The following is an 11,891-nucleotide window of genomic DNA, read 5'->3' as shown; positions in this document are numbered from 1 at the left end:
GAAAACAATACCAATGTCCATCAAGTGACAAATAGGTAAACAAAATGTGTAACCATACATTGGAATATCATCCAGCAAGGAAGAAAATAAAACTCTGCTATATGCAACAACGAGGATGAACCTCAGAGACGCTGTGCCAAATGAAAAAATGCCAGGCACAAAAGCCTACATATTATATGATTCCAATTGTATGAATCTAGAAAATGCAGATTTCTAAAGACAGAAAGCAAATCTGTGGTTGCTTGGGGCTACAGAGCAGGGATGAATTACAAAGGGTTATAAGGAAACCTTTTGAGATGATAACACCATGTTAAAACTTGGTTGTGGCGATGATTGCACAGCTCTATAAATTTACTAAAATTATCTAGTTGTATAGTTACGATGGGTAAATTTTAGAGAATATAAATTTTACCTTTATAAGGCTGTTAAATGTTTTTTAAAAAGAAGAAATAAGGCATATAACATAATTAAACAATCCATAGTTCTTTTCCATGCAAAAACGAGATGCGCTGCAGTCAGACTGTGGTCTGCAGACCCCTTGAAATCCCTGTGACTTCACTGTGCTGACATCTGCACTGATGGTGCAGAAGTAGCAGTCAGTTACACTGCTGGTGCCTTAGCCTAAATCAAGGCATCAGCACCAAATCTTATTAGTAGTCATAATCTCCACCACCATGGACTCATAGTAGATAAATAAATTCCACTTTCACTTAAGAATACTCTGATGTAGCAGTAAAAAATATTTAGTTTCATTGAATCTCAGGTCTCAGTGGCACCTCTGTTTTATAGTCCGTGTGATAACATGGGAAGTATGCACAAAGCGTTCCCTCTACACACCCAGGGCTCATGGTTATGAGCAGCACTGCAGCGGCTGGTGGAATTGCAGACTGAGCGCGCAGCTTCTTATGGAACACTCTCTCTACTTAAGAAAAAGCAAAAACAAAAATCCGGGAGATATATTATGGATATTCAGACCTGTTATTTGGCAAATCATTTTCTTTAAAAAAAATAAAATGAAGAGAGCCAGTTACTTCCAGAAAAATAATGAACAGTATTTGTTGCCAGTGATAAAAATCAAACTTTTAACAAAAAAAATAGAATTTTGGAAAACTTCTGTTCACCACCGTGAGCTTGACAGCTTCAGTCAGGAGTTTTCTGGTGAGATAGATGATGATTTTAACAAATGTGGGTTTTGTTTTTGTTTTTTTTTGGGGGGGGGTGGTCATGTTGTGTAATGAAATGAGCCAAAATTGGGGGATTTTAGGTAAAAGGGTCTTGATACTAAAGTTTGAGAAATGCTGGCCTCCTGACTACTAAATGGACTTTGCAGCCAGGCTGCTTGGGTTCAGATCCCAGTGCTACTACTTATTACTTGTATGGTCTCAGGTGAGTACTTCACCTCTTTATGGCTCAGCTTCCTCATCTATAAAATGGGGAAATAATGGTACCCACCTCAGAGATGTAGGCATAAAAATGAGCTAATAGGGCAGCACCTGTGGCTCAAAGGAGTAGGGCGCCAGCCTCATATACCAGAAATGGAGGGTTCAAATCCAGCCCCAGCCAAAAAAAAAAAAAACCCACCCAAAAAGAGCTAATATACAAAAACAAAGACATAGACCAATAGAACAGAACAAAGAACCAGTATATAAAACCCCTTCCCTGCAGCCAGCTGATCTTTGACAAAGCAGGTAACAACATCTGCTGGAGAAAAGAAGCCCTATTCAATACATGGTGCTGGGAAAAAAGGGTAGCCACATGCAAAAGAATGAAACAGGACCTCGTAAAGACTTAAATGTATGGCATAAAACCATAAACATTCTAGAAAAAATTAACATAAACTCTTCTAGATACCAGCCTCTAAGCAAAGAGTTTATGACTAAGGCAATTGCAGGAGCAACAAAAATAAACAGGGATGATTAAATTAAAAGGCTTCTACACAGCTAAGCACATAATCAACCGAGCAAATAGACAACCTAAGATTCACAAACTAAACATCTGATAAAGTGCTAAGATCCAGAAACTACAAAGAACTCAAATAAATTAACAAGAAAAAAAGCATCCTCATTAAATAGTGGGCAAAAGACACGAACAGAAGTTTTTCAAAAGAAGATGCACAAATGGCCAGCAAACATGAAACAATTCTCACCATCCCTAATCATCAGGGAAATGCAAATTAAAACCACAATGTGATATCACCTTGGCCCTCTTCGAATGGCTTTTATTAAGAAGTCCAAAAACAATTGATGCTGGCATGGTTGCAGAGATAAAGGATGGGGGTGGGACTGCAAATGAGTACAACCTCCATGGAAAATGTAGGGAGATTTCTCAAAGGACTAAACGTAGACCTACCATTTGATCCAGCAGTCCTGTTCCTGGGTGTCTGATCAAAGGAAACTGAGAAGACATAAAGTTTAAAGGAGAAAGTGATCAAATTTAGAAGGAACCTACCTCTGAGTCCTACAGAAGGAATGTGTTGGTGCTATTTGTACCTCTAACTTTTAAAGAGAAGTTAATCACTTGTTGATACCCTTCATTCATTCACCTGTGTTGTGCCAGACCCCTTGCCTCACGGACCCAGTGGTAAAACAATGTGGGCCGTGTTCTTCCAGAGCTGGTGCATGAAAGTTTTCTTATTTCTCCGACCTGCTTTGTAAAAGATAAGACAGTTGGTCCACTATGCCTTGACTCCACTAGCCAACAGAACAGTGTATATTTTATACATTTTCAATGTTCCTGAAAACATTTTTGACTTTCGTATAAGGTAAGGAAGATAAGATAGTCTGCAAGAGAATTATAATAATTGTTTCTTTTCCTAGAAGAACACAAACAAAATTACCATATTTTTTTAGAGCATTGATGTTATACGGATAAGCTCGTGTTTGATGGTTAAGAACAGTTAACCTGAGCAAGGACGTTTCACTGAGTTAAAGGGCTCCTGCTGTCGTAGGAGAAATACAAACTCAACAGAGTTCACGTGGGGGCCAGCTGTTTTCTTTATCATCCCACATCTCTTGGCATGTGCTGAGAATGTTGGGTTAGCCCATGGCGGTTAGTTTTTATTCCTCGCCCTACACTTGGCTTTGATTATGGCTACACTTCAAGTTCCTCGAGTATATATAGTCACCTATTAAATGGTCTTTCATTTTAGGGGTGTGTTTTGTGAGCAAATTATAAGGCACCGCGAATATCTTCTTAAAGATCATGCAGAGAGCAGTAGCAGTATTGAGATAGTGTCCTTACTGTATGCCGGCATTCTAAGATTTGAGAGTATTTTTCCCCCACATAGTTGGTGTATTAGGAATAAGAAATCAGGTGAAAGAAGTGTTTCTTGAATATAGGCTAGTGTTGAATTTTGTTAAATCAATTGAATTCAATCCCACTATTTATCAGGGGTTGGAAATATTCATTATTTTTAGTCAGGTTCCTGTCCCTGTCACAGCCAGGACCTGGAGTAACTGCGTCTCTGTCACTGCAAGTGCCTTTTACAAATAGAATGCACCCACGTCGGTTAACCTGGGCGAGTAAACAATGGCTGCGATTGTGCTTCAGCTGCTCCTTTTGACAATGTATCTCTGTTCTTTGATTCTGTTACTACTGGAGTTCAAGAATTAAATATTAACTGCACACTGGTTTCTAAACAGAGTCAAAGCTGTCAGAAAGCTGATTCCTGTTTTCGTAGCAATGTTCCCTGTTAAAATGGTCCACGGGTTCTATCAGTACCAAGTAACATCTCTGCAGGGACTTTTGTCCTTGTGAGGTGACCGGCAGGGCCCCAAACAGATCTAACATTTCTGTGATGAAAACTCGTGCTGTTATTTAATTGCAGATTCTAATCTTGCCTTTTACCTGTGTGTGCTTATGTGTTTCAGGAAAAAAGTGCCAGCTCAAATGCAAGACTTAAAACTAATAAAGAGGTTCCGGGATTAGTTCATCAACCCAGAGCAAAGTAAGTTTTAGTTCCTGTTCTCCTTGTACAATTAGCTCCCCACATCCATGGATTTGGCATTCATGGATTCAGCCCACCATGGATTGAAAATATTCAGGAAAAAAAAAAAAAGTTCCACAGAGTTCCAAGAAGCAAAAGTTGAACTTGCCACATGCCAAGTACTGTGTTAAATCCCTAAGAAGGAAGTGATGTGTAGACATTGTATTGTTATTATAAGTAATTCAAGGATGGCTTATAGTATATGGGAGGATGTGTGGGAGTTATGTATCTATATACCACCCCAGTTCATATCAGGGGCTCGAGCATCTGCAGATTTGGTATTTGCAGGAGTGTCCAGGAACCAGTCCCCAACTGACCTGAGAGATAGCTATATCGTTTTCAAAGGTAAAAAATGCTTTCAGAGTGAGTTCCGTTTTGCCTACCACGTAATCAAGATTTATTATGAGACAGTGTGGTTTGGTTTAACTGTAGAGTAAAGAAGATAGATAGAATCTATGGCCAAGCTGACTCTGCAGGCCAGTTAAAGTAAGTATTGGAGACTACCACTGTGAACGTGGGGTAGGGAAGAATTCTGAGTAAGACACAAAGGATGCAGGTCTTAAGGAAAATTATTAATTAATATGACTGCATTAAAATGAAGAATGCCATTCAGAGAGGAAAAGACCATAAAATGAGGGAAGATATTTATGTTACAGGTATTTGACAGCAGTTGGGTTTGGGGAATAGATGAAGTCATTCTACAAGTTACTAGGTAATAGACAGGGAACTCAGAGAAAAACAGGCTAAAGATATGAACCGCCATTTGACTCAAGAAGAAACAAGAATGGCTCATTTATATAGAAAAATGCCATGTTACACCACCAGAATGGCAGACATTTAAATGTAGACCAGGATGTGGAACTACAGACACTCGTAACACTCGCTGGTCAGACTGTAAACTGGTACAATTTGAGAAACAGTTTGCATTATCCGGTAGAACGGAGCCTAGGCATACCTCAGCCCCAGCTCCCCTCCCAGATGTATACCCTTGAGAAGCTCTTAAATAATCATTTGCACAGGAGACGCATTTTGAAATGTCGACAGCAGCATTGTTTACATGAGCTCTTAAAGCTCTTGACGCTCAAATGTCCTTCAAAACTGTGGTGTGTCCCTATCGTGAGAACACTACCCGTCAGCGACAATGAGTGCCCTATAGCTAGAGCTACACCGATCAGGATGGTGGGATCTCGTGAGGATGAGGGTGAGGCAGCAGGGTAAGCAGCAGCATGTGCCCCCACGTGGTCCATTCATACAGTGTTCAGTAACAGGCAGAACTAAGCAACGTGTTGTGCAACCGTCAAACAATGAAGAAAAGCAAGGAAATGGGAAGACATTAAATTCAGAATAGTCGTTCTCTCTAACTAGATGGAAGACAGTGAGACCAGAGCCTCCATTTTTTAATCTGAGTGGTATTAATTATTGTTATTCAGAAATGTACAAATGACACTGTATGTTTTCTACATATTATGTATTTCACAATTGGAAAGTTTTTTGTTATTGTCGTTTGGTTTTTTTTTGGGGGGGTTGGGGTTTTTTGTTTTGTTTTTTGTTTTGAAACAGTCTCACTCTGTCACCCTGAGTAGAGTGCCGTGGCGTCATAGCTCACAGCAACCTCAAACACTTGGGCTCAAGCGAGTCTCCTGCCTCAGCCTCCCAAGTAGCTGGGACTACAGGTGCCTGCCCCAATGTCCAGCCACAACTGGAAAGTTAAAAAGAAAATAAGAAAAGGAGAGAAAACATTCTTTACTTGGAAAACAAAGATTATTATATCCCCTAAGAATGTGTATAGCAACTGGGACATTGCCTCACTTGTAGTAGGTCCTTGAAAATAGGCTTATTGATTACCAACAAAGGACCATTCATAAATGTTTTCTTTAAAACATGGATGCATATGTAAAAGTTAAAAATCATCATGAGTGGTTTTCTAGATGATTCTAGGACTGACTCTACCTTGATGATAAAATGTACATTATGTGACTTTGAAGTGGTTCTCTCCTTTTGTTCATGGAGGCTCTGTTATCTCACAGGCTACAAGTCTCCAACTAACTGCAAACAAATTCTCTGAAGGTACCAAAAACAGAGAGGGACATTTGACCCAGTCGTTCTCCATGCCAGAATACATTGGACCATCCCATTTTCGTATTGACAGCCCCTAAGTCAGAAGCAGAAGCGGTTCTGTTATTTCTGGTTCTTCCAGAAATTTGACACAAAAATCACCTAATTCATAATCCCTTTAACCTGCCTCAGTGTCTGTGGCATTGCTACAGCCATGGCCGTTGTCACGGGGCAGTTAGAGTACCTCACAGGGTAGGTAATGGACTCAGTGATTTAATTTTTCCTTTCAAAGAACACTGGACACTTCCCAATCCACTTATCATGGCCAGCGTCATGAGGCAGCCGGCTTTTTCCCCCTTAGGTAAATGTCCCATTGCCCACAGTCTCCCTAGTCCACTTCACTGCTATTCACTCACTTTATCTGCCTTTGGGGGCAACACATGACTGATTCAGCCAAATCACCGTTTCATCCAAGCCATCTCAAATAGGCTATATTTAAATGTTTCTCCTTATCTCTGACTTATAAGGGGAGAGAGAATGGAGGAAAATTTCTCTTTTCTGTTGGAATAAAAAAGTACTTATTAAGCTTTGACAACTTGGAGCCGCACACTTGGCAGACTGGCACGTGCTGAAGCTTTCACAGACGCTCATCAAATTGGCTCGTGTGTTTCCATGAAAAGGGTGAAGAAAATTCTCTGTGTTTCACAAAGCAGCCTGTGTGTGTGTGTGTGTGTGTGTGTGTGTGTGTTTTAGATTGTGAATGAGAACATTAGGTGCTTGGAATTCAATTCAAAAAAAGAAAGAAAAAAAGAAATCCTTCTGGAGGGCCAAGAGAAGTGTTTTACTTTTCCTACTTGCTGACATATGGGATCAAGGAAATCGTCGTTTATTTTACAGATGTATAAAAAAGTAAGAGGAGTGTTTTTTTTTTTTTTCCATGAGTAGAAGGACAAGCCCATCCCGTAAAGCAGTGATTCTTAACCTTCCTAATGCCACAACCCACAGGTGGACAACCACTGCCGTAAAGGCCGATCATCCTCACACCTTCATTTGACGCTACGTCCAGCACATTCTTATTGGCTCTGTGTCCTCAGGCCAGTGACCTCATGTCTTTGTGTTTTAGTTTTCTCAGAGAAAAATGGAAGTGAAAAATTCAGTCTTAGAGGACTGGCGAGGAAATCAAATAATAGATGCTCGGTGTTGATCTCGTTGTCTAGTGCCTGGCAGAAGTGCCTTAGAAATTAGAAGCAACCCAAACGCCCTTTAGCAGGAGTCTGAGTAAATGAGCTACACTATATCCAGTGGAATGTTCATCGGCAGTTTGTACAAACAGTTGTACAACAGCAATCCATGCACAGAGCTGGATGGACCCTGGAAATGTCATATTGGAAGAAAAGGGGACGTCCTGAAAGATGACGTAGTGTGTGATGTACTCTATGGAAATTTACAAAACACCCGAAACAAGTGGTCTGCTACCTGAAGGCGCACATGGAGATGTCACTAAAGTATATAAAAGGAAAGCGAGGGAGGGATGGGTGCCTTAGGTTGGGGACATGTGGGAGGAGTGCTTGTCCAGGCCCCAGTTTTGGTTTTGATGTCCTAGGTGATTATACTATTTTTCAAAAACAAAATAATTAGTGAAATAAATAAAGGTAAGCTATGTGTAAACGACTAGTAGGCGTCTGTCATGAAATGAGGATTAGGATGAATCTACTTCCTTGAGGTCCAGTGGGAAAATGATAATGATCATAAGGAATGCGCCCAGACCAAGATCTACCGGGAACACACTGACTGGGTAGCTGAATTTCATTTTTGCAAGTATGGGAGAGGCAAAACTTTGCCTCTGCCCTCTCAGGGTTTCTGCCTGGGCCTGAGAATTAAATCGGCATGAGACCTATTATCAGGAGAAAAGCATACAGATTTTTACACATACTGAGAGCCTCTGCCGGAAAATGAAGCCCCAAAGGAGAGACAGAACCTATAGACTTATATCCTAGGTTGGCCAAAGAGAGGCAATCGTGGAAAGGTACCAAAATATATACAGAGACCAAAGGAAGGTAAGAGTTATTTTAACAAGTTCTGTTATGCAGAATTCTCTTGGCTCTGACTCCCTGTCTCTGGCGACAAGAATGTCTCTTTCCCCCTGGTATAGAGAATTCATCACTCATATGGAAGGTTTATCTCCTGCATTTTGGAGAAAAAAGAGGTCAGAGGGCCCCTCCCTTACCTGCAGTTTTCAAGTTACCTTTAGCTCAAAATAATCCTTATGCCAAAGCAGGCATATTTGGGGGTGGCATATTCTGCCATCCTTCATGGGTAAAATATTAGGGAATTAGGAGTTTGCCTTTTCTTACTTTTGTGCTTAGGTTTTGATCCCTTGATAGCTTTAAGATTCTAAATGTGAAAGCCATGCATGTTTTAGCTCTAAAGCTCATTTTGCCCTCCATTCATGAATTTGTTTACTTTGTATTCAAATTCCATAGCACTGTACTGTCATCCCTAGTCACATGAAGATGAAGGTCACAGGAAGAATGGTGTTTGCAGGTGCGGGGTAAACTCAACACCAGTACTCACTAAAGGCCATCAAAAGCTGGGCATCCTGTTTTCCAAAGCTGAGTTCTAGTTATTAGAGAAAAAAAGAAATGACTGAATTTATTGAGCCTTATTGAAAAAACTAAGGTACCAATGTACCGGCTTTTGTGAATAAATGCTGATGGATCTCAGCATCAGGTATTCATCCAGGATAAACTTACACTGTAAACAATCCAGTGATCTCTTTCCAATATCTTGAGGAGAGATAGAAAAGCCAGGGACCCTCCGCTCCTCCTTTCTCCCCAGCTCACACACATCAAATGGTCACCCAGAGACGGTTTTCACAGTCCAGCTTGTACTTCTGAAGGTAAATGCTTGTATTGATGCCTCTCTGTGGATGGGGTTTCTGCATGGGAAGAGGGGGTCTCGGCCTATCCAGGCGAGAATCAGTTGCTAGGGGGGTGATTCATTTAGTTAGAGTAAAAACTGTCTGTGCACCTGTGGAAGAGATTTGTGTGCTTCTCTCTGAAGCTAACCCATGAAGAACAGCAGAGTGAGCCTCTAGTGCTTTCAGATGACACGAACCCAGAGACGACAAGCTGGAGACCAGTACCTCCCGCGGGACCGTGCTCCTCTGTCAGCCTCAGCTACACGTCCAGTGACAACGGAGATCACCTGAGGAGCTTGCCTTTGATAATAACAACCCTTCCTTCCTTTTCTACCTAACACAATCCACGTATGAGGTATTCCACGATGGCAGGAGAGTGGCTCAGTCTGGAGTATGACTTCTCGGCGGGTTCTAAAATGCAGCAAAGGCAGGCAGGGATGATCCGACGCTCTCAGAGGAAGAAAAAGCAGCAGTGTTTCTGTATCACGGGGCAACACAAAACCGACACCACCGAGTCCTCTGCTTGCTGCACCACACGCTCACCCTGAGGGTCCCGGCCGTCCCTATTGGTCCCGAGCTTCCAATGGGGTTCCCTGAGTCTGGGATAAAGGCATTCTTGATCACAGAGATGGCAGGCACATTTGCAGAGTTGCTTTTACTTAAACCTTCACCTCTTGTCTCTCTGATGGGCCCGTGTACGAGCACTAACCCAGCATCACTGTTTTCATGTTGTGATATGTGAGTAGAGGAGCGATGGGAGCTGGGACGATCCCGGACTGTTGGCAGTAGCAGGGCCTCAGCGGCCAGCTCACTGGCTTTCTGTATAAGGACTCTGAGGCCCTGGGCATTGTCACCCATGCTGACAAGCTGTGCTGCCTCTGAGAGGGTCCTGAATCACGTGAATGTAAAGAGAGCACTTTGCCGATAATTGCAGATGTTCCAGGGAAACTGTGTACACAGGCAGTTTATCTGTCTATCTCTCCGTCTGTATTGAGATAACACGTGTCTATCTTCATGGCTTTTCCCTCCGGGACCGAGAACTGTCCAGCACCCTCATCTGCTGAGAACTTGACCAAGAACAGGAAGACGCCCAAAAGGTGCTGGAGCAGCAAAAAGGGGTGATAGAATATTCTGCTGCCATGTTCTGCTCCCAAGGAAAAGGCCCCCAGCTCTCCCTTGGCGTCCACTTATACTAACTTTAGAAACGCTGTAACAGGCTCGGCCGTGCTGTTTCTAAGTGTGGCACAGGAACAGCACCTGGGGAACAAGTGGAAGAGGAGACTGAGGCCACTCTGACCAGAGGCGATGAGAGGAAATCTTCAACAGCAGGCTCTGAAGCTTGAGGCCATTTTGCTGAAAGAGCCAGCTCTACCCATCCAAGGGGCCCTGGCTGTCACAGCCCTAAAGAGCTCATGGCAACGTAGGCATGGGAATAGCCCCTGGTTATTAAGTGAAAGTTAAATAGCATTTGTGAAAGATCCTCTATTACAGTGGTTCTCAACCTTCCTAATACCGCGGCCCTTTAATACAGTTCCCATGGGTCGTGACCCACAGGTTGAGAACCATTGCTCTATAATATGAGTATGCAGTTTATGCAGCTTAGAAAATTTTGAATCCCAAGTGGCTCAAATAAAAAATGGTACATAGACAAGTAAAATCATGAGGAGGAATGTGGGAAATCTGAGCTATTGCAAAATGGATTTTCTGCCCAGGATTCTACAGAGAGGAAAAACTTGAATGTATTCTTATCATCCTAGACCCTGCCCTGCCTTCCAAACCTGCCATAAGAGAGGGCCTGTTTCCAAATAGAATATTTTCCATACTTGAATGACTATATACGGGACAGCAAAATAGCATGACATGTGTGAAAATGCTTTGTAAACTGTGAAAATAGGTTAATGTATCAGATATGTACTTTTTTTTTTTCTCTCAGAACTTAAATAGCTGAAAATGTTAACAAATGGAAAAACATACCATGCTCATGGCTAGGAAGAATCAACTTTGTTAAAAATGTCCATACTACCCAAAGCAATATACAATTTTAATGCAATTCCTATTAAAGCCCCAGTGTCATACTTTAAAGATCTCAAAAAAATAACAGTTCATTTTATATGGAATCAGAAAAAACCTTAAGTAGCCAAGACATTACTCAGAAATAAACCAGGAAGAATCACGCTACCAGACCTCAGACTATACTATAAATCAATAGTGATCAAAACAGCATGGTACCAGCACAAAAATAGAGAGGTAGATGTATAGAACAGAATAGAGAACCAAGAGATAAACCCAGCTACTTACCATTATTTGACCTTTGACAAGCCAATTAAAAACATTCAGTGGGGAAAAGATTCCCTATTTAACTGGCTGGTGACCTGTAGAAAACTGAAACTGGACCCACACCTTTCACCCTTAATCCAGACTCTCACTGGATTAAAGACTTAAACTTAAGCTATGAAACTATAAAAATACTAGAAGAAAGTGCAGGGAAAACTCGAAGAAATCAGCCTGGGCGAATATTTTACGAGGAGGACCCCCCAGACAATTGAAGCAGCATCAAAAATACACTACTGGGACCTGATCAAACTAAAAAGCTTCTGCACAGCCAGGAACACAATAAGCAAATCAAGCAGACAGCCCTCAGCATGGGAGAAGATATTTACAGGTTATGTCTCCGACGAAGGTTTAATAACCAGAATCCACAGAGAACTCAAACATATTAGCAAGAAAAGAACAAGTGATCCCATCTCAGCATGGGCAAGGAACTTGAAGAGAAACTTCTCTGAAAAAGACAGGCACTTGGCCTACAAACATATGAAAAAATACTCATCATCCTTAATCATCAGTGTAATGCAAATCAAAACTACTTTGGGATATCATCTAACACCAGTAAGATTAGCCCAAATCACAAAATCCCAAAACCAGAGATGTTGG

General features: G+C 41.6%; 1 protein-coding gene across 1 annotated transcript in view; it reads left to right on the top strand.

Annotated features, from left to right (window-relative positions):
* Positions 1–11,891, top strand: part of CUNH1orf21 (chromosome unknown C1orf21 homolog) — a 233,649-nt gene that overhangs the window by 196,950 nt on the left and 24,808 nt on the right. The window contains exon 4 of the mRNA XM_003785627.3: positions 3,870–3,946. Coding sequence (XP_003785675.1) covers positions 3,870–3,946 — 77 coding nt within the window. The remainder of the gene's footprint in view (positions 1–3,869; positions 3,947–11,891) is intronic.

The sequence above is a fragment of the Otolemur garnettii genome, unplaced genomic scaffold (assembly GCF_000181295.1).
Source record: "Otolemur garnettii isolate 467f Iridium unplaced genomic scaffold, OtoGar3 scaffold00016, whole genome shotgun sequence".
Taxonomy (NCBI): domain Eukaryota; kingdom Metazoa; phylum Chordata; class Mammalia; order Primates; family Galagidae; genus Otolemur; species Otolemur garnettii.
This window is presented reverse-complemented; position numbering and strand designations above follow the sequence as displayed.